This window comes from Mytilus galloprovincialis, chromosome 9 (genome assembly GCF_965363235.1).
Source record: "Mytilus galloprovincialis chromosome 9, xbMytGall1.hap1.1, whole genome shotgun sequence".
NCBI classification, from domain to species: Eukaryota; Metazoa; Mollusca; class Bivalvia; order Mytilida; family Mytilidae; genus Mytilus; species Mytilus galloprovincialis.
Window position 1 is genome coordinate 82837518 of NC_134846.1, and position 24381 is coordinate 82861898.

Sequence of the window (24381 nt, forward strand, 5' to 3'; positions counted from 1 at the left end):
TTCGTCCGTCCGTCCGTCTGTCTGTCTGTTCGTTCGTTCGTTCGTCCGTCTGTCCCGCTTCAGGTTAAAGTTTTTTGTCAAGGTTGTTTTTGATGAAGTTGAAGTCCAAACAACTTGAAACTTAGTATACATGTGCCCTATGATATGATCTTTCTAATTTAAATGCCAAATTATAGTTTTGACCCTAATTTTACGGTTCACTGAACATAGAAAATGATAGTGCAAATTTCAGGTTAAAGTTTTTGGTCAAGGTAGTTTTTGATGAAGTTGAAGTCCAATCAATTTGAAACTTAGTATACATGTGCCCTATGATATGATCTTTCTAATTTAAATGCCAAATTATAGTTTTGACCCCAATTTTATGGTTCACTGAACATAGAAAATGATAGTGCAAATTTCAGGTTAAAGTTTTTGGTCAAGGTAGTTTTTGATAAAGTAGAAGTCCAATTAACTTGAAACTTAGTATACATGTTCCCTATGATATGATCTTTCTAATTTAAATGCCAAATTATAGTTTTGACCCCAATTTTACGGTTCACTGAACATAGAAAATGATAGTGCAAATTTCAGGTTAAAGTTTTTGGTCAAGGTAGTTTTTGATGAAGTTGAAGTCCAATCAACTTGAAACTTAGTATACATGTGCCCTATGATATGATCTTTCTAATTTAAATGCCAAATTATAGTTTTGACCCCAATTTTATGGTTCATTGAACATAGAAAATGATAGTGCAAATTTCAGGTTAAAGTTTTTGGTCAAGGTAGTTTTTGATAAAGTAGAAGTCCAATTAACTTGAATCTTAGTATACATGTTCCCTTTGATTAGATCATTCTAATTTTAATGCCAAATTAGAGAATTTATTCCAATTTCACGGTCCACTAAACATAGAAAATGATAGTGCGAGTGGGGCATCCGTGTACTGTGGACACATTCTTGTTTCTAAACGCCTTCAGATATTGGGCTGATTTTTGGTATGTGAGTTAACCATGATGAGTTACAGATCAAGTTCAAGTTTCGTTCTGCTCCACTAATTTTTGCCGAAATTACAGACTTTGGACTTTGAGAAATTGTTGAAAATCACAGTTATACAGACTTTTTTTCTAAACGCCTTCAGATATTGGGCTGATTTTTGATATGATAGTTAACCATGATGAGTTACAGATCAAGTAGAAGTTTTGTTCCTCTTTGCTAATTTTTGCTGGAATTACAGGCTTTGGACTTTGATAAATTATTGAAAATCATAGTTATACAGATTTTTTTTCTATACCCCTCCAGATTTTGAGCTGATTTTTGATATGTGAGACTAACATTATGTTTGTGTCCACATGTGTTATTGAAATTGCAGATTTTTCAACTTTTTGGGACGGGGCCATTCATGTCGCTTTGACACATCTAGTTCAATTAGTGTTTATTATTTTAATACTTAGAGTAGAAGAAAACTCTTACAATATCAAGGGACTATATCATACCTTTAGATTTATTTTGATAACTATTTTAATGTATGTTTTGAGGTTGCTGTGACTTCATTACTATGTCTGACATATGTTTAAGGTACTTTAATTTTTTGGGTAAAGATTGCATAGAATGTAATCAAAAGCCTATGTTACTGACTTGATATCTATGTCTTACAAGGCTTATCACTACCTTTTTGATACACAAAATATAGTGCATTGATTATAACATTCTATACTTCCTATCCATGAAGATTTTCAGAAACTCATCAATGTAATATAAGCTGAGATATTCAAGTCTCAAAAAGATGATACATCTGTCAAGAAAATTACATAACTTTTGCAAGGTGCAGGAATGTAATATCTGTTCTAAAAATATAAATGATGTCATTGTCACAGTCATCTTTAAAAATTGGAGTTATCTCCCATTGTCCAGAATTATAGTTGAATCTACTACACCCAATGCTTTAATGACAATGCAATATTTTATTTTACTTTCCACTAATAAATAAACACAATCTTTACCCTTCTGTGCTTTACTACAAACACTTTAATTATTGTTAAATGTTCAGATTTTTAATTATTAAAAAATAATCATTGAAGATATTCTTATTTTTCTTGTTTCTTCGTCTTTATAATAATATTTTGATGGAATTGTGTTTCTTTTTATAATATACAAATTGACATTAAATATGTAAATACAGGTTTTGGAAAAGAGTCCTTTGAATATCAAATCTGTGTTAAAGAGACTATACAGTTATTCACTTCATCCAGGAGCCTTCAAGAGACTTGGGGCCTCTCTGGCATTTAACAGTATCTATACTATATTCAGGTAGGTATTTACAGAAATTTAAAAATCTCATGTACATTTTCTATAACTACATGAATTTATCATATAATATGAAAATTGTTTAGTCTACCATGAATTATCTTGTTTAAACTTTTTATCTAGAATGTATAGAAAATAAATTCTCACGGCAATTGTATAAAATTTTAAAGTGTCATTCTTTTGGGCAATACAATGCCCCTTATTTTTACAACTGCTAAGATTTTGCATTTGCAGCCAATAGACGTATTATTCATTTAATCAATAACTTTATTCTAAATTTTAAATAAATTCCTAAATAAAGATATGCAATAACTGTTAATTATTTTCTGAATGTATTTTCAGGGAAGAGGCCTCTTTGGTAGATCTATTTGCATTTGATATTTTGGTACATTTTGTTGAGAGTTTGGCTATAGCTCACACTGATGATAAATCACTAGGTATGCAAACTCTTAATTTTGTTTAGCTAAATAATGAGCTAGAGTGAACCTTTTGTCACCTGACCACCTTCTGTTGATTAGTTTTATAAAAATTTTCCTTTAACATAAAAACTGTATGCAGTTGTATGAGTATAACCACTTTTAATTTCCAGGGAGAAAATGGCCCCACCTCTCAGTCATGGTCCATTGACTTTGAAACCTGCTTATTGAACATGCATTAATTTTTGATAAGGTCAGTTTATGGGAACCACTAATGTTAATTCAATGATAGTATTAGCATTTGTAAGACTTCTTTTCCATGGAGACCATTTGGCCCAACCCTAAATCTTGTTTATTAAAGTCCTTGTTTTTGTTTTAGGCACCCAGGAGCAGTGTAAGAAAACATTAGAACATCTGGAGAGGATTATCACAGTGAAAGCTGATATACTGAGAAAAGAAAACCCGAAAAGAAAGGAGCCTAAGTGTGTATTTTCTTATAGCTTTTATCAAACATCTGAACTTTTTTATATGAGTTATAAATTTGGACATTGATTTGAAATCAAAGCCTTGTAAAATATCATGAGTTACTGCCTACGTCTTCTGATAAACTCAAGTCCTCAGAAATAACTGACATTATTAAGGCAGGGGTAGTGTGTTCCATGGATAAATTCTGCTTCTATTCATAAGTGTTTAAATTTTTCCTGACATTTAATGTACATCTTTTTCAGGGTTATAATGCATTGAAAGGATAGTTAATATTATTTTTTTAAGACTTATTGTTTAGAGATATAATAAGATGTTAATTTCAATCTCCAGAGCCTGGTCAACACCAAAATTAGACATTGGTGTCCGATGGTTATTGCGAAGATGTGGAGCTCCTCATACAGAGTGTAGGCACATGTGTATGAAACTTGTTCATCAGTTATGTCCCCTTGTAGAAGGTAAATTAGATCACTATATAGAACTATCAAGGATTCAAGTTTTATGTATTATCATTTTATTGTAAAATAGAATTATTATTAAGTCATTTCTGTATTTGTGTAATTTTTCATGAAGCTAATGCAAAAAATAAACATTTGTATATTGTGTACTTCAACTTTATGAGGATAATAAAACTCTGTCAGATTTATTTATTGATAATAGGGGGAAAAGTAAATAGTGAGATCAAAAGTGTAAGGCTTAAAAGATTACTGTAATATTACTTGTATAAATTGTATTAGAATTGACACAAAAAAAAGAATATGTTCTACAGTTGTTAGATCACCCTGATTAAAGATATAAGGTATCTGTTAATATCACCTTTGAGGTGATACTACAATTCTATGTTGAATTTCAGATACAAATGGCACTGTATTGGTGTTCAAATGATAATGGTGGGATACAGAATTGATAAGGCCAACTAAAATTAATTAGTAGATTTTCATCCAAATTTTTGAAAAAAATGGGGCGGGTGGGAGGATTTTATTTTTTAAATTTTATTTCATATGAAATCTTCTTGTCACGTGTTATTCGATCATATATGCAAGTGTAATAATAAGCTTATAATCATGTAAATACATCCATTAGGTATCATGTATAAGACAATAACAATCAAAACCAAGGAGTAACCAAAGACTCATAAAACCAAAAGACATTTGCACCAACAGTTACAAATAATAAGTAGGAAACAACACAAACTCCACTAAAAACCAGGAATGAAATCAGGTGCTCTGGAAAGGTTTACCGTATACGACACCCGTCATGTTATTTGTTTGTTCAGTTCGGTAAGGATGGAAGGTTGTTATGACTGAGGAAGAATATCACTGAGATATGATTTCTGACACACTTTTGTCATAATGGCCAATCAGCTCATGATGACAACCATACAATTGAGTGATGACCTTAATTTGATGATTCATAGCCCTGTCTTAGCAACTTTTGAGAAAGCAGTATTCCTCGTTCAACAAAATCAGCGTACATGTACTTTTAGCTAGCTCTATAGTAACGTATCAATATTGAGACACATTTACTCCATATGCTGGTGCCGCTTTTTCAAATTCGTATTCAAGTATATATTTCTGATTGGCCACCACTATTCTACATGTAATTGCCGCTTTAGAAACCTATTTTATAGTAAACAGCAGAAATGTGAGGAAATGCTCTCTTCATTTGGACTACATGAAATATATTTTGCTTTCTAAGCTATGTTTTGTTGTCCGAATAAAATGAAGTAAATCCATTGGTATGCAACACGAGTACAATAAGTACAGAATAAAATGAAAACTCAAACAGTGTTGAAATAATAGTGTTGGTCCTTAATATGCAAGATGCAAATACAATGTATAATTACAATGTAGAACAGAGTTGTTTAATAATGACTCTATCGTGGGTATTGTGACAGAGGATGTTTGCTGATTTTTTTTTTTTACAAAAAAAAAAATCCATGCCTTTCGTTTTTTTTACAAAAAAAACCAAAAAACGATAGGCATGGATAAATTTATTTCTAAGAGCTTGCTGTAAATTAATAAATTAAAAATGCGTATGTTTGTCGATTTTCTGAACTCAATATACGGTCATTAATCTAAAAAGTTCATGCTTGTGTCAATTTCTTTATTCCAGTGAAATGTGTTCCACGATTCTGACTCTTTTGGGTTTCCTTCACAGTCCAAATTTCTTGAAAGTCATTGTATAAATAAAATAAATCCAAGGTGTTTTAGGGAGCTACCATTTGATTTTTATGGGGGGGGGGGGGGGGGGGGCTAGGAGGAAAATTTTTGTCCTGCATTTTTTTTTTAGCTGTAATCTCTGTCCTGCCTTTTTATTTTTCACTCTGTTCGCTCCTGCCTTTTTTTTTTTTTAGTTTATCCTGACTTTTTTTTACCTAAATTGTCGTCCTGACTTCTTTTTTGCAAGTGTCTCATCCTGCCTTTTTTTTTTACTCAAAACTCCTGTCCTGTTCAAATTTCATCCTAGCGCCCCCCCGCCCCCATAAAATTAAATGGTAGCTCCCTTACTCACAAACATTTGTCATTTGTGACATCATGAGTGTACGGCGATTTGCGTTCTTGGACACAGCGAATATTTCACGCCCTTCTCATAATCAATCTTTTAATTTATTCTCGGTAAATGATGTTGTGATCATAGATCAGCAGAATATATCGACGTGATCATCCAGTTAGAATACTCTAAGTAATACGAAAACCGAAATTTAAAACAGGAAGTTTTACACGAAACGAAATATCGACGGTTACCGGTAACGGAAATGAACAAAATCTGGAAATCGTAATTTTTTCAAAAATAAAAAAAATCGGGGCGGGAAGATTTCAGAGGGGCGGGCGGGGATGAAAATCTATCAATTAATTTTAATTGGCCTAATTGAAAAAGGAATTTGTCTAAGAGATAACAACCTGACCAAATAGCAGAAAACAGCCCCTTTTTGTGAACAGCCTTTAATATATTTGTTTGCAAATTAAAATTCAGGACCATAAATTTAAAATGTGCATATCCCAATTTAAAGATGAAAAATGATTTTGTGTAATAGATAATATTCAAAGTATTTTATTTCAGGGATAAAGTCACCAATACATTACTTCCAGACTTTTCTGAAGCATAAAAAACAAGTCTACTTTATAAACATGTAAGATTTTATAAAGCTTTTAAGACTTTGTTTTAGGAAGATTTTTTTTTTTATCCAGCCATTCTTGATCTAAATGATTTTAAGATGGTGCACAATTCTGAGTTGAAGACATTTCATGAATCTAATGATGTGTTTTATGACTTGCAGAAATTTAATCACCATTTTAATCATCTGGGGTGGCAAAGTCTTAATCTTGCTTATAGTATGGTGATAATTTGCAGGCAAATTAGGGTGGTTGGGTGGTAGGTCTCATAAAAGTAGGTACCTAATTTGTGTAATCAAGGAGGTTATATTAGAAGGAGAGTGAACACTCTGCTTGATACAAAATTAGCATCCCCAGGATAGCAGTTCCATCAGAGAAAAATGATAAAAATATAAAGAAACCGACATGTTTATCACCCACTTGACATGGCCCTCTCATGTACCGGGCTGTTACCGTGAGTAGTTCGGGCTATTAGATAAATCGCATATGTCACGTGATTGTTATCAGTGACTGGGTCATTAAAGTTCAGGTGTATTTTTAGTTACAGTGCAGTGCATAGGTGTTTTGATTTGGAAAATGATTTGACGTGCAATTTCAAAATCAACCGTCTGTCTACGGTGAAAAAAGATAAAGAAATGACAAAGTTATGAGGGTTTAAAGGAAAGTTAGTGAGCGATTTTTATTCAACACTACATTGCTTTAAACAAAGATTTTCGCTTCACCTGTCAATTCCTGCTTATGAGATTTGGCAGGTAATAATCATAGAAAATATACGAATATGCAAAGTACTTTAGTTACGGTGACCGGTAACGACCGGAAGGAATATTTGCAATTGAAACATAGAGAAATTTATCGGGAACATCGTAAAAGTGACTTTCTGTTATGACTGTTGATATTAACATTGACGGCAATGAGACGGATATTCGTTTTATTTCAATTGGTAATAAGTTTACTTTTAACATAAAATTTTTAATTTTTAATTACTTAATAAAAAATATCACAAAAAATCACAAAAAATCTGATTAACATTTCAATAATTGTATATCCGGTCAGTTTATGACACCTCGGGTGTTTCCGTTCTTACTCGGGTATGTTATTAGGACAAAATCTCCCTCTGTGACAGAGTCGATCTCAACTAATTAACACCCACTTACAGAAAAGTCGGTAACATTTTATGTGTAATTATCGTCTTTCGTCCTCTCTCCTTCTAATATAACCTCCTTGGTGTAATCAACTCACCATACAGCTTTCAACCCAGATTCCTGAAACCTCACTAGAAGAATACACATATGGGAAACAAATCTCTTTCTCAATAGTTTATTTATGCTAAATTCTTGTTTGTAAATGAAATTAAGCAGTTAAAGAAAAAAGACAGTTATAATATGGCAAGAATAAATGTGAAGAGAATTATTGTATTTCATTGAAGGTTTGAAGGGGGAGGTAACCCTGACCCAAAGAGAACACCGTTATGTTTGTTACAGTCCCCCACCATGTTAGCCTATGATACCAAGTTCTCAGTAGATAATGCAGTACAATGGTTTGATATATTCCTGGCTCCTTTAGATTGTTATGTTTGGTTATTTGGAGAAAAACTCCTCACACCAACAGAGATTTTTTCAGGTAGGTAGTACATTAAAGAAGGAATGTGTTGAACCTAATTATGATAAATAACTTTCAAATCTGTACATTTCCTATGTCACAATGCTGATATCATGTGACAGTAAGAACCAATTGTTCGATAATGTTGTTCATACCGATTGACCTTGTGTCAACAGTGTAACTCGTTCATAAAAAACTTTTTGGAATATTTTTAATGGTTAGAAGAAGATTTTACCTCAGAATTATAACAGATAACATTGATGTGTAATATTTGTAGTTGTATTGTGATGCCCACAATGCAATGATAATCTTGTTATATATGCAGTTTATTCAAAAGAGCATGGTATGAATTTAATTACAGGTGATGGGATTGCCATGTCTAAAGTGTTGAAAACCATTCAATATTTTGTGGAGAACATTGCTTTGACAGATATTAGGGACCTTTCAAGACAATTTGATATATTTGAAGAGTTCTATACACCGAAGGAAATTGATGTATTCAATAGGTAAATTAAACGATGCATTAGGGATAAGTGGTGTTACTCAATCTGTGTATTTGTATTTTCTAAGAAAAAAAAATCTTTAAAGGAAAGATGTTGAACAGTAGAATGATTTTAAAGTTTGTTTGTTTATTAGACTTGGTAGCTTAAAAAAGAAGTATGAAAAATGATAATGGTTAAGTGTTGAATCTTTTCATAAACAGTTTAGTTTTTCCAAATGAGATTTAAAAAAAAAGTACTTTCAAATAGGCAATTTTCTACCAAATAAAGCCAATTGCAATGATTTCAGATCTAAGTGTACAGTTCTAGTAAGGATATTGAACTTGCTAACAGTAATGATAGCTAACTTCCAGAAAGAAACATTCAAGGTGAGCTTAATGTCATTTCTAGATTATCACTTTCATCAAATTTGCATTCTATACAATGAATTAAGTTTTTCAATGCTATTACAGGGATTTAAATGTAGTATTTTCTTACTGTTTAGGTTGTATTAGAAAGTAATTAAACAAATACCTGTTTGTTTTTCTTTGCCTTTCCTGAAATTAAATAAAAGAAAAAAACTAAAACCAATAACCCTAAAAAATAAATATAGGTCTAGATGAAAGTCACTTTTCCTGTATATACCAAACCTTGCTGTCAGCTCATTTAATGATAATCTTGATATTTAATTCTGTCTTATGAAATTTGGAATTTTATTTAAAAAAAATAGGCTAGTACATGTAATACAAATTTTTACAGGTAGCTCCCAAAGAATTATGGTCCAACAGCCTGTGGACAATGATATGTACCTGTGTAATACAACCATCAGGATTAGGATTTAACCTGGGAGATGTGGAGATTATGAAAAATCTACCAAACGAGGTATGTTTTACAATTTTGAAGGTAGAAATATAATGGTGGTCAATAAATTTATGCTCATTACAATTCTATCAAAGTGCTACATTATTTAAAGTAAAATTTTGTTTTTCAATATTATGTGACTAAATCCCACACTGATGACAAGCATGCTACCATGAGACCTTCTAGACCAGTTTGAGGTCGAAGTTTCTATATTAAGTCTGCATAGATGGGGTTTAGACCTTATCGCTATTCAGAAATCTGTGCCACTTGACCTGAGAATCTGCATCTGTTGAACTATTTATGTCATACAACAATTACTTTTCCATTGTGGCATCAGATATTTTCTATCATGACTTAAAAAATTTACGGGAACTTTGTGATGTCCACTAATGGCAGACAAATAGCGATTAGGTGAATTACAAAAGTTTTAATATTTTGTCCATTATATCAGGTCCTGCAATTTTTACTTATGCAATTAAAAACTGAATTTCACAACAATATTTTCAAACTTAAAAAATAATGAACCTATAAAAGTAGAAATAATTATTAATCTTTTATTTTATATTAGACAGAACAACTGTTGGTTGTCATGTCAAGATTTCTACCTAAAGATGTAATAACCAATATACAGAAAGGATTTAAACAGGTCCTGCATGGAGACAAGTATGCATAAATACATTTTTTTTTGTGTTCATTGTTAAACTAGATTTGCAGTATTTATTTTCATCAAAATTGATAAGAGCTCAGATATGGTGCTTCAAAAAATTTTCCATATTTTAATTTGACATTGTGTAATTGTGTTAAAGGTTTATATTTCTGAAAAGAGGCTATCTTTTACATATTCATTTTGCCTTTGTAGAGAGTCAGTACATAGGTTGTTGAAATCGATAGCAGTTAGAGAAATCAGTTATGTTGTCCGTTAAAAAAAACCAAACTGTAAATTCAGAAATTGTTTATTACAATCTTCGAAGAAAGGACAACAATGTGAGGTTAATTTTTGATATTTTGGGAAAATCTGTGTACAGATATATGCATCAGATACCAGACAGAGAAAATCTGTGTACAGATATATGCATCAGATACCAGACAGAGAAAATCTATGTACAGATATATGCATCAGATACCAGACAGAGAAAATCTGTGTACAGATATATGCATCAGATACCAGACAGAGAAAATCTGTGTACAGATATATGCATCAGATACCAGACAGAGAAAATCTGTGTACAGATATATGCATCAGATACCAGACAGAGAAAATCTGTGTACAGATATATGCATCAGATACCAGACAGAGAAAATCTGTGTACAGCTATATGCATCAGATACCAGACAGAGAAAATCTGTGTACAGCTATATGCATCAGATACCAGACAGAGAAAATCTGTGTACAGCTATATGCATCAGATACCAGACAGAGAAAATCTGTACAGATATATGCATCAGATACCAGACAGAGAAAATCTGTGTACAGATATATGCATCAGATACCAGACAGAGAGTTCTTATTATTACAATACTCACCCAATTGCATTATTCACATTGATAAAAATCTCACAATAATTTCTGAATTTACAGTATACTATTCATATTTCAATGAGTCTAATTTTATAGCACATAGAAAGCAAGTCTGGATATGTTATATATTTTCCATTAATCCTAAGTTTTTATTTTACAGAGATTTATCAAGTGTTTTACCAGTCTCTTTAACTAGTCCAGAAATAGACCTGTTTAACTTTGAACAACTACTGAGAGGATATGGACAACTATTTAAAACAAGCATGTTACCAGATAGTTCTTCCAGTCCAGTCAACATGGCTAAACAACTCTTCAACAATGTTTATAAGGTACAGTGATATCTGATGTATATCTCTATTTATGCCCCACCTACGATAGTAGAGGGGCATTATGTTTTCTGGTCTGTGCCTCCGTTCGTCCGTCCGTCTGTGCGTCCGTCCGTCTGTGCGTCCGTCCGTCTGTCCCGCTTCAGGTTAAAGTTTTTGGTCAAGGTAGTTTTTGATGAAGTTGAAGTCCAATCAACTTGAAACTTAGTATACATGTGCCCTATGATATGATCTTTCTAATTTAAATGCCAAATTAGAGTTTTTACCCCAATTTTACGGTTCACTGAACATAGAAAATGATAGTGCAAATTTCAGGTTAAAGTTTTTGGTCAAGGTAGTTTTTGATAAAGTAGAAGTCCAATCAACTTGAAACTTAGTGTACATGTTCCCTTTGATAACATCATTCTAATTTTAATGCCAAATTAGAGAATTTATTCCAATTTCACGGTCCACTAAACATAGAAAATGATAGTGCGAGTGGGGCATCCGTGTACTGTGGACACATTCTTGTTTGAAGTTTTGTTTTGGAATTAATAATCGCTTTTGTCATTTGTCTTTCTATATTTTCTTTTGTCTGTAACAACAACATTCTCCAACTTAAACTTTTGACTCACTATGATTTTTATTTTGGAGAAACTATGTTGAAAATATATCAGATATGTCAAATATCATAAACTAATGGATACTGTTAATTCAGAAATGTTTGCAATGGATAGGTTTTTCAAGAAATCAAAAAATAATACTTTTGAATTTTGATGGCATGGTTTGTGTTCTATGTTTCCTGAAATTGCCCTATTAAAGAAGTCATTCTTTTGCAACTGACATTCAGAAGTTTTTTTAAATCCAAAATCCCGGATATGAAAGATTAAACCTGTACTTTATTTTTAGGGAATGACAGTAGAAAAAGATGGAATATTATCAGCTGTTAGTCTGACCCCAGCTGTGAAATCTGCCTGTAATATTATACTGGAATTATCATTTCTACTTGGTCTACCAGTAAGTTGTCATATGCATATGGTAAAATAATACAATGTAAATAAATAATATAATATAGAGGGGATTCTGCTATGGATTGAGGAGGAACTATTATATTTTTGTTACACAAGATTATTAAAGAGGGCTAGAGAATTTGAACTCTACTTTAAGTACAATAACAGTTGTCCAGTGAATGGTAAGTATAAGACTTGGAACGACATAATTTCGTAATTTCTCAGCTGAACACATGACCACAGTGTACTTGTCTTGCATTTATGTTAGACAAAACCTATGTTCAGGGTCATAGAAACTATACTGAGCCAAAAAAGTTTAGCAACAAAAATGTGAAATTCTATTTTATTACAAAATCATAAAAACATATAATTTTAATAATAAAAAAAAGGGATTATGACATGTCAGAAGCAACATGGATGTGTATCACTCACATTCATTAGGATTTTCTTTGTATGGAGCGCGGGAGGGTCAAAATGCGATAATGAATATAGTGTTATTCAATATCAATTTCTCAACCATGCCCTAAGTGCACCAAAGAAGGATAGGCAGGCACACCAGCAGCTGCCCTTAGTCAATGAACTACTTTTGTGGCCGGAAAAACCTTGTCACGTGTTGACGAACAGCAACGGTAGCGCTCCTCCCTTGACAATAGTTTTTTTTGGGTCTACGAGATATCGACCTATCCTGTGCAGTTGCAATTTGTCGATATCTGTTTGTTTGTCTCTAAACTGTTGCTGTATGCACATTAAATCGAGCCACGATGTCAGCAACGCTCATTCTGGCATCAACCATTCCAAGACCTTTCTGACGGTCATTTTCGGGGAGCCCTGTTTGACGCCCCATGCAACTTTTTCAAAGGTGTATGTGTTTTTCTTATCAATGGTATGCTTCTGAACATTAGTGAAAAAGAAATTTTAAATATCGTTTTAAAAGTACAGGAACAGAAGGTAAAACGTCAATTACACGTGCAAAGTTAAAATGGCGCGAAATCAATCACCTGGAAAAAAGTACGTCTTTTTTAAATTACAGGTAAAACTAAGGATTATATTAATGATGTTTAAATATATTTTTTCCAGAAACAACAACAAAAAAGTTTAAAAAAAGTGTTGCTAAACTTTTTTTGCTCAGTATTCTTTAGACAAAACCTATGTACAGGGTCATAGAAACTACTTTAGACAAAACCTATGTACAGGGTCATAGAAACTACTTTAGACAAAACCTATGTACAGTGTCATAGAAACTACTTTAGACAAAACCTATGTACAGGGTCATAGAAACTACTTTAGACAAAACCTATGTACAGGGTCATAGAAACTAGTTTAGACAAAACCTATGTACAGGGTCATAGAAACTACTTTAGACAAAACCTATGTACAGGGTCATAGAAACTACTTTAGACAAAACCTATGTACAGGGTCATAGAAACTACTTTAGACAAAACCTATGTACAGGGTCATAGAAACTATTTTAGACAAAACCTATGTACAGGGTCATAGAAACTACTTTAGACAAAACCTATGTACAGGGTCATAGAAACTACTTTAGACAAAACCTATGTACAGGGTCATAGAAACTACTTTAGACAAAACCTATGTACAGGGTCATAGAAACTACTTTAGACAAAACCTATGTACAGGGTCATAGAACTACTTTAGACAAAACCTATGTACAGGGTCATAGAAACTACTTTAGACAAAACCTATGTACAGGGTCATAGAAACTACTTTACATCTTTGAATTGAAGCCTGTTTACCTTAGTTGAAAATGTTTTTAAATACAGCCATGTATAGATTCAAGCTGATGCTGAAGTGTTTTAATGTTTAAGCATGCTTTTTATGGCCCCGCAATGAAGTTGTTGGTCCCATATAGTTTTACCCTTGTCCGAAATTCTGTAATTCCGTCATTCCGCAACAAACCATTATACATGTTAATGATGTTTAAATATATTTTTTCCAGAAACAACAACAAAAAAGTTTAAAAAAAGTGTTGCTAAACTTTTTTTGCTCAGTATTCTTTAGACAAAACCTATGTACAGGGTCATAGAAACTACTTTAGACAAAACCTATGTACAGGGTCATAGAAACTACTTTAGACAAAACCTATGTACAGTGTCATAGAAACTACTTTAGACAAAACCTATGTACAGGGTCATAGAAACTACTTTAGACAAAACCTATGTACAGGGTCATAGAAACTACTTTAGACAAAACCTATGTACAGGGTCATAGAAACTACTTTAGACAAAACCTATGTACAGGGTCATAGAAACTACTTTAGACAAAACCTATGTACAGGGTCATAGAAACTATTTTAGACAAAACCTATGTACAGGGTCATAGAAACTACTTTAGACAAAACCTATGTACAGGGTCATAGAAACTACTTTAGACAAAACCTATGTACAGGGTCATAGAAACTACTTTAGACAAAACCTATGTACAGGGTCATAGAAACTACTTTAGACAAAACCTATGTACAGGGTCATAGAAACTACTTTAGACAAAACCTATGTACAGGGTCATAGAAACTACTTTACATCTTTGAATTGAAGCCTGTTTACCTTAGTTGAAAATGTTTTTAAATACAGCCATGTATAGATTCAAGCTGATGCTGAAGTGTTTTAATGTTTAAGCATGCTTTTTATGGCCCCGCAATGAAGTTGTTGGTCCCATATAGTTTTACCCTTGTCCGAAATTCTGTAATTCCGTCATTCCGCAACAAACCATTATACAGAGTTTTTTTCTAAACGCTTTCAGATATTGGGCTGATGTTTGGTATGTGAGTTAACCATGATGAGTTACAGATCAAGTTTAAGTTTCATTCCGCTCCACTAATTTTAGCCGAAATTACGGGCTTTGGACTTTAAGAAATTGTTGAAATTCACAGTTATACAGATTTTTTTTCTATACGCCTCCAGATTTTGAGCTGATTTTTGATATGTGAGACTACCATCATGCTTGTGTCCACATGTGTTTATATTGAAATTGCAGTTATTTCGAGTTTTTGGGACGGTGCCATTTGTGTCGCTTTGACACATCTAGTTTTAGTAAGTTTCAATTGTAAATGTATCACAAGTTAGTTTGTCCTAAAAACACTATTGATATAATGCACCTTTTGGTTCTTTTTTCAGTGGAAATCTTCTTGTAATGACAAGCTTGCATTAAGATATGACAAACTGATAATTTGTTTATTATATTTTTAAGACCCAGATTCTGACTGATGCCATTCTTGATACAACATTAGTGTCAGGATCCAGTAAAGGTCTTCAGCATTTCTATGGTGACTTGATTTTCTCAACGTTTAAGTCAACTATATGTACTCAAATTGCTAAAGAATCAAAGAACTTTTGTCCACTGCTAGCACAGAAAGCGGAGTCCAATAGCCGTAGAGTCAGTAGTGTATTGGTCAGTGTCATTGATCATGTGACTAGAGATAAACAGTTACGAAAGAGGTAAAACTTCACCAAAATATAATGCACCATTATAAAGTATTGCCTGATTATGCATGTAGGCTATTAAAAACTCAAAAATTACAACAGAGCAAATACAAAAAATTAAAATGAAACCCCCTCTCCCCCCTAAAAAACAATTTTCTCAATTGAATTGTTTCATATTTTTCATGTCAGGTCCTTTTATAGCTGACTACATAGTATTAAGTCCTTAAAGTTGCCTATAATGGCTTGCATCTTTTTTATTTTAACTTTGGTGGAGGGTTGTTTCATTGTCAATTATGCCATATCTCCTTATTTGTATACAACAAAACATGAAATATGTAGGCAGTGGAGTGTATAAAAAGTCTCCTTGTTTGTTCATCCACCCATTAGCCTGTAGTTGGAGTATCATTAGTGTCAATGTACTCCTAGTATACATGTGGAAAATGCCCATGAAGCAAAAGAATTCTAGTCAGAAATCTAAAAGGGGAGATAATTGAAAATAAAATTTTGAAAATAAATTGAACCTGTGTATCGCTTTATGAGCTTGTCCATCTAGTTAGAACTGGTAGGATAATTGTGAGCGCTACTGTGATAATTTGTCATTTCTATCATTTTGTATAGTAAATGACTCTTGTGATGTTCAATAATCCTGGTCTTAGGAGATCCTGTAGCTGTCAATTATCCTCAGGTTCAAATAATGTGATTTAGCACTAAAATATAGAAATCTGTTTGCACAGCTTAAAATATTATGAAAGCAAGCAGATATTGATTTTCAGTGTAATTTGAACACAACATCTTTTAAAATAATGTCACTGCAATTCGTTTGATAATTATAAGATCTTCCCTTGATTTAAATTTGCAAACAACAGTTGACCAATATATGCTACAAATCATTTGAAACATTTTTTTTTTACTTTTCTCAGTATATATAATATGTTTTCAGTGAGAGTGCTGCCATTGTAAACTCTGTCCTTGAGCAGTGGGGAAAACTATCTAGTTGGTGGGGAGACAAAGCCAGTTTAGATCTTCAGAGTATGGCTTTGCTTGTTTTATCCAAATTAATCCTAATTGATAGCAAGGTAAGATTTATTGTAGTTATTTGGAGAATTGTTCTGTTGGTATGTATTACACAAGGACTTGACACTCATTCAACATGGGCAATAAGACGACATGTTTGCTCTTAAATTGAAAAATCATAAAGTGTTAAGAATCATACTGTTTATTAATAATTTGAATACATACATAAACAACAGCAATACTGAGTATCAGGGTATAGAATGCTTGTACTGGAAGAATTTATTTTAACTCTATACCAGAATAACTAACATAAATTATTGAAGAACATTCTTACTGAAAGGGTGATATTTTAAAGCTAGGTTATTAACAAAATATTAATGTATGATTCATATTAATAGTAAAAACAGGCATTTTTTTTTATAATCGAAATAAAAACTTTCACAGACTACATATCTTTTCTTTCTTTTACAGATAGCATCATCACCAGCACATCAAGCGTTTGATCAAGTGTTTATGATGTATCAAACTCTGCTGACAAATAAAGCAAACTTAGATTTCAAAGTAAGATCATATATTTAAGAATTGAATGCTTCTTTTTGTAACTTCATTGGGGTGTAAAAGCGTTGACCGAAGTACATTTTGTATGAAGCGCGGAAGCTAAAAATGTGCACACGGTCAACGCTTTTACAACCCTATGAAGTTACGAAAAGAAGCATTCAATACTTATACAGTTAACTCTCGTTGTCTCGAACTCGGTTGACTCGTAATTTCGGATGAGTCGAATTTTTGACGTGGTCCTGAACTTTGCTCCATATAAATGTATGTAATTCGACTCCTGATGAGTCGAAATTGGATGAGTCGAAATTTCGGTTGAGTCGAACTAAATTTACGATCCCAAGGTTAACAAAAGCATTCAAAGTTCATGATTTATCTCGAACTAATACACATATGTCAAAACATGACCTCCGGCATTTAAATGGATTGAAGAGTTAATCTGACAATACACGTGTAATTAAATTTCCAGTCACTGACCACTGTATTGATTTATGACATGCTATTTCCACGAATGTTTACCTAAGATTATCTTTTATATATTTTTTATAAATAATTAGTGATACATTGTCAATGTTCATGAAAAAGTATTTAAAATGTTTAAAAAACAATTAATTGTGATTTACACTAATGAGCTTGGGTGTGTATAAAGTAAGGATTATGACTTCCATTGATGATCACCTCAAAAATACTCAATCGGCGTCTTTAATCTTGTTGTATTTTCTTTCGAAAAGAAAGAGTGCGATAAAACATAATGAAAGACCATGACATACAAATACATCGATCTGATATCAGAATATCGATCCCCTTCCCATGTGTTATCATGAATGATAGGATTTATTGAGTAATGCAATTGCTTAAGGAATAACATGTGACGTGCAGTTAGCCAATCAGAATAAAGTATTGTAATGAAACATACATCTAATGTAATTATATAATAATGAAACTTATCTTTTTCCTGTACAATTTATAGCATTATGTATAATATGATGAGAGACTTAGAAGATACTTGTTTTTAAAAAAAATGAATTAACCTTTACAAACCTGTTCCTAAGTCCAAGATAATATCCAAGATTCCCATGCAACCTTGGCTACCAGCAAAAAACGTGCAGTTTTTGGAACCCTATAAATGTTCTTGAAATATGTGTAAAATGGTTCTTGGTAAAATATTTTAATTTCTATTGTTCGGTAGCATGTTTTATAATTTGAGTTATTTCCCTTTGGAGATTCAGTGTCTCAATTCACAGTTACTTGTATTGTATTTGAAACATTCTTTTTTAGTGTCGAGTGTTAGAGTTATTAGCATTCTTTGCTTTACTACCAAATCCTCATGAGAAGAAATTGAAGTAAGTTTGTTTTTCAGATTTAATATCATATTATGTGTTTGAAAGTAGATGAGCATGAATAGGCATTGTGAAAAACAGTTTAAATAACTTACAAATTAGATTGAATTTTAGTTGAAACACTTTGACAATACATATATATTCTAATTGAAGGCATGCAAGGAAAAGATTTAACACTCAGTTATAAATGCTTGTATATAATTTTTGTGTAAATGTTTAGAAACTAGTGCTGGGTTACCTTTCAAAAAGAAAAAAAAATGTATCAATGTAAAGTTATAAAGTTATAAGTTATTAATGTAATACATGTATTTATTAATCTCTTATTTTTTTTCTTCAGTGTAATATTTTTTTTTGCAGGGCTAGTCTTGACAGACTTATAGCAGACAATTTCCCTCTAAAAAGTACAGAATTTGAAAAGGAGAGTCCTGAATATCAGACCTACACATCAACATTAGATAGGGTTGGTAGAAGCAATTTGTAACTTAACCACTTGATGGATTTCAATGGAATTTTCACAGAGTTTCTTTAACATGATACAATTGTGGACCATGCAAATTTAATTTTGAAATTATTTAAGAAAGGTCACATTTCCTCAAAAAAAAAACAGTTATTGGACAGAAATGAAAGTTACAAAATCTGTTGTGAAAAATTTGGCCTACTTTAAATAAAAATGCTTGGGATAGTATATTTTGATTTAGACATTAGATTTTCAAATTGTAAATATATATTATATTTTGTTAGATACTGAGTTCATTGGAGTTATCAGGAAGTTTGATGCTATTGGAAGTCATAATCAGTATATTCTGTAGAGAGAAGGTTCATGTTTACGAGGACAAGATTGTTGCATCACTCAGCAAATTTATTAAAAGGTATTATTTTCTTTCACAGTTTACCTGTCCACTGTAAGTATTGTTAAAGTGCAAAAGTTTTTTAGTACCAATTTTCCTGCATTTTGAAATTTTGAAATTTTGAAATTTAGTACCTGTCCCTTTCTATTGATTCCCTACCTGTTAATCCTAAGATTAAGAAAATAGTCACAAACCAACAATTTTTTCACAAATCATTGACATTTGTTGCTCCACCACTGAATAGACATATTTGATTATCTTAGAAAAAAGGACCCTCTTAGAATCCAGAACAAGCCCTTATGCATTTGACCTATAAAAAAAAAGACGTGAAGAAAGCAGTTGTTCCACAGATCATTTATACCAATGAAGAGCTATACATGTTAATTTGTTTACTTCAGATTACCAGGAGATAAACAGAAATCAGCATTAGATGTACCGTACAAGATTTTCTGTGAAGAAGGTCGTTACCCTGGAGAAATAAGACGAGCTACTGTAGACAAAGTTCTGGTTACCATGTTACGTTTAGTACAATTATCAACATTGAGTCAGTTCTTTGTGGCAAATATGGAAAAACTAAGAAGTATTGTGGAAGCCAAACCAAAGGTGTTGTATTATTATATTGCATACCTGTCAACCTGTGACGATGAAAATGCAGGTCATGACCTGCATTGCAGAATCAAATCTCAGGTCATAACGCGTACGAACTTTTTCGAGCTGAATTTCAGTATTTATGGTACATTTTCTTATAATGTATATCAAAGATACCAAAACATCAATGCATGTTCACTTGGTTAAGTCATTTTAAATCTTATTTATTATTATTTCATTACACTTTTAAAGATTTTTATAAACTTGTGTATCACAGTCTTATGTCCTTTACTTTTTGTCATCATCTAAAATTTATTTTTCAATTGTAATTTTAAAATGAGACTACTAGCCTTTAAACATACCATGTAGAGGTATTACTTTCAACCCTCAATTGACAAGGAAATTAGACTATGATAAAATAAAGTAATACAGTTAAAGGAAGTATAAATGTAAAAAATAATTTTCAACTTTTTTTTAAAAATTGTATAAAGGTATAAAAATAATGAAAAGTAATTTTTCAATATGTATTTGAATTTTATATTATTATGATTTAATCTTTTTCACCCATAAAACGTTAATACAAGGAATAATTTTGAATGGTGACAAATAAGGGGAAGTAACTCTTAGTTGAAATATCTTTGTAAAACAACAGTGCAATTTATTTACGACCTGAAGCTAAGGTAATTGGTGTTAATCAACAGTGTGTTTGACACCAAAGCTGTCAAGTGAAGCCATGCACTTAATGGGTCACTTAATTTGACAGTTTACATAGCTAGATGAACTGCATGTTCATGGAAGAATTACGAATTTGCCGGTATTTCAAAGGAATATTACTTATGAAAATCAATCTCAAGGCTAAGAAATACGGTGAAATCGGGTCATTTTCGGAATTTCCGGGTTATTTCAATGACCCGGCGGGTGATCCGGGTGATCCCTCAGAATTGTGAAAATCTCGGGTCACACCCGCAGAATCCGGGTCAGTTGACAGGTATGATATTGATATATGTATATTATATGTAGATTGTAATATGGTTTTATTTTCGAAGTATTATTTCGTTAAAAAATATTTAACTGCAGAAAGATTAAGATGCTAACATGTGAAAATGCCTAAATATGAAATTAAAACATGCCAATAGGTATTCTAATTTAACTCCAGGACGATGAGGTTTAAAGTTAAACAAATAGTCAATTTAATTTTTCAATAACAGAGTAAAGACATGGATGGATGGCTGATTTCTAGACTTTGTTGTTTTGAAATGTTTGAAGTTCTGTATTCAAGAATGTCAAAAGATCAGGTGTTCAACAAAACTTCTGAAATCAACAGAACATTCTGTCAAGTGAAAGATGCCAAAGTGGACACTGGGAAAGAAATGACACAAATTGTTATGAGGTATTCACTTAACATGATATAATATAAACTTTTGTGTCTGTATTGTGCTATTTAGACAATCCTGTATGGTACAAGTATGAGTATTAAAATAAATGATGTTAGCCTACGCAAATTTGAATTTCTTGTTTTCTTTAACTTCTAATACATGTATGAAGAATTTTTCTTTGTAAAAATATGATGTCATAATACACCTTAAATAATTTCTCATTAAAATGTACACAAACTGATATCTAGTTTAATTTTGTCATTTCTTTGTAACAGGTGTGCACATGATGCCAAGAGTGAAGATATGACAGGGGAAGCAACTCTGTTAGACTTGAGAAGAGAATACCACTGTGCAGCATATAATCTTCTTATATCTGTAGTATCATGTACACAGACTGATGCAAAGTTTTATGCTGTCTTCCTGTTTGGAGAAAATGAAGCCAAGGTTAGAGTTTATAAATAATTTTTTGAGGTAACAAAACCAAAATAATATTTCCAGAAAATCGAACAAAGCAAACCAGTCATTTATTATAGATTTATAGATGTGAAATGTACTTGTGGGATATTTTTTTTTATGTTTTAGATAGAAAGCCGATGGTGGGTCATCCCTTTTCATATATACTGATTGTTTTATCTTTCAGAGACAGTTCTTATATGACAACCTTTTAGACAAAGACAAGGAATACAATTTCCCTATAGAGGTCAAGGTGAGTTCAATCAGTGTATATGTATTGTGATATGATCGATCATGATCAGTTTTGTTATTTAAGCTAAGTTATGTTAAAAAATTTAGAATATTGTTTACCTAATGTAATTTAAAGTTTCGCAGCTTACGATTAGCTCATTTATCATTAATTTCCTTCTTCAAGTTGCATTTAACTTCCTAAGCTTGATTCTTGATATTTATGCCTTTGTTAATAGTATCAAAGATAGTATGTTCAAGCAGGCTTTCTTTCTAACTAAAGGTTTTAAATGTGCCTGGATTTTATATAGAGAATTGCAAGTTTACTCATAAGAAGTTACCTGATTGTAACTATTAAAGTATTAACCAATCCTCACAGTAAAATGTTGAAACTTATACTTATTGCCTTCTTTGTATTGTTAGGCTCCATATGAGAGAAAGAAGAAATTTGTATCAATAAGGAATGAAGTGAAAGAAAAGAGGGAAAGAGATGGAGATGAAGAAGATATGGAATATTCATCGTCCTTTAACCTGGCTTCTATGTATCTTGGTGATAGTAGTTTACATGAGGACATTAACCAATATGACTTCTCTGCTTCAGGGGCTTCTCAAGTAAGTTTTGTACTGATCAACACTTTGTACTGATAAATATAGATTCTACCACTGCATCGAGTGTGATACGATATTTATCCACTTGAGCCAGTTAAATTTTCAAATTTAAAACCTGAGGCTTGCCGAGGGTTTTAAATATTTAAAATTTATAACTGTCGAGAGTTGATAAATATCGTATTACACAAGATTTGGTGGTGGAATCTGTTTCTCTAATGATTTTCAAACAATACACAGGCAAACTTATTGCTTCTTTGCGACTGATCTGCAAAAAGATGTGTTTTTTCTATGTGACGTCATCAGGCATGGTCGCCTTTTTTCATGCCGTCAAAATAGGAAATTCAGAGGAAAAGAAGAATATTCGACGTGATAATCGGATTTTAAACAATGAAGAAATAAGATCCACACGTTGATTAATTTATACAATGGGTGCAGAAAGGGATAAATTGACGAAGAATAAGAGAAACACTTTTATAGACAGCTTTTTAAAATCCTATAAAATAGATATGGACCTTTATGTTATAAAATGAATTCTTTGTAAGATCAAATCAAGCATATGAGATATTGTTTGGTAAATTTTATTATGAGGATGAGTACTAAGAATTTTCACTGATAAAACAGGGTTGTCATATCCATTAGTAAACATCACTATGAGTTAGACCTATTGAAGTTTTGAATCGGTGGGGATATGTGAATGAAAGCAAAAAAAAAATTCACAAATTGTTAAACAATAAAATTATATGTATAGTGATACTTAACAAAAGAGCTCAGAGTTTAAAACTTGGTTTTTAATGTGATATAGAATACTTACACAAATAATCTGACTTCTAAAAAAAATTTCCTTATTATCATATTTTACAGTTTTTAGCAGACAAAGATAAGAACAGAAAACCAGCTCTTGTAAAGAAATCCAGCACAGAACCAGACGATGACCAGGAAGTAAGTTATTGACAATATTTCTCCAATACTCAATCTTTGCAAGGGTGATAGCCCTTCAGTTTCTCAGTGTGGAAGTTCCTGTTTCTATTTAATAGAAAATGTTCATTGATTCCCAAATTTTACTCTAAAACAACTTTTTTCATTTTGAAGATCTGAGAAAAAATAGGTCATATTTCCTTCAGACAAGTTTCTTATCAATGAAAAAACTAAATATTCATGTTCCTATCTCAAAAAATCTAAATATTAAATGTGTCAACAAATAATAAGGATAACTTTTCGAAAAGTAATGCCTATGCTTTCTTACTTTTCTAGATAACATTTGACAATAAAATGTCATTAAAAACAAATGCCTTATTACACAGGACAAAGGTGTTATAGTAGAGGAAGACTATGTAGAACTGGACATGGATGAACTTAACCAGCACGAGTGTATGGCTCCATCTATAGCGCTTCTTAAACATATGCAACAATCCAGTATCATACCTAAGGTTGAAGTAGTAAGTTAAATTCGGCTCTTCTCTAACAAATGTAACTGTCCAATTTTAATTGTAAAATTAAATACATGTGTTAATATTGCTCTTCTCAAACATTCACTTAATTCATTAAAATACCAGCAATATTTCATGTTAAATCTTGCAAAAGCTCAAGTTGTCTTTACCAAAATCTTATTAAACAATTTAACAACCAGTATGAGCTATTTTACGTTCAGTGTTTGGCTATTTTCAGTTTTGTTCCTCTTGAGCTATAGAAATTGAATGATTGAATTAATGGGCATGGTTAAAATTATGTGCTAATGGTATAGCTATTTATTGAATCATGAAATTATAGACAATTCTTTGGTCGGGTTGTTGTCTCTTTGACACATTCCCCATTTCCATTCTCAATTTTAATTCTTTTAATGAAGTTATTTTAAATAAAGTTTTGGATCC

At 31.9% G+C, this 24381-nt stretch overlaps 1 protein-coding gene across 1 annotated transcript in view; it reads left to right on the forward strand.

Annotated features, from left to right (window-relative positions):
• Positions 1-24381, forward strand: part of LOC143046151 (DNA-dependent protein kinase catalytic subunit-like) — an 84271-nt gene that overhangs the window by 21141 nt on the left and 38749 nt on the right. The window contains exons 27-51 of the mRNA XM_076219172.1: positions 2154-2281; positions 2621-2715; positions 3074-3176; positions 3511-3635; positions 6241-6310; positions 7720-7913; positions 8254-8398; positions 8682-8760; positions 9131-9253; positions 9801-9895; positions 10911-11079; positions 11965-12072; positions 15270-15517; positions 16443-16578; positions 16988-17077; positions 18350-18414; positions 18769-18871; positions 19153-19280; positions 19658-19862; positions 21056-21237; positions 21499-21667; positions 21864-21929; positions 22328-22516; positions 23375-23452; positions 23815-23949. Of these exons, the coding sequence (XP_076075287.1) occupies positions 2154-2281; positions 2621-2715; positions 3074-3176; positions 3511-3635; positions 6241-6310; positions 7720-7913; positions 8254-8398; positions 8682-8760; positions 9131-9253; positions 9801-9895; positions 10911-11079; positions 11965-12072; positions 15270-15517; positions 16443-16578; positions 16988-17077; positions 18350-18414; positions 18769-18871; positions 19153-19280; positions 19658-19862; positions 21056-21237; positions 21499-21667; positions 21864-21929; positions 22328-22516; positions 23375-23452; positions 23815-23949 (3228 nt within the window). The remainder of the gene's footprint in view (positions 1-2153; positions 2282-2620; positions 2716-3073; positions 3177-3510; positions 3636-6240; positions 6311-7719; positions 7914-8253; positions 8399-8681; positions 8761-9130; positions 9254-9800; positions 9896-10910; positions 11080-11964; positions 12073-15269; positions 15518-16442; positions 16579-16987; positions 17078-18349; positions 18415-18768; positions 18872-19152; positions 19281-19657; positions 19863-21055; positions 21238-21498; positions 21668-21863; positions 21930-22327; positions 22517-23374; positions 23453-23814; positions 23950-24381) is intronic.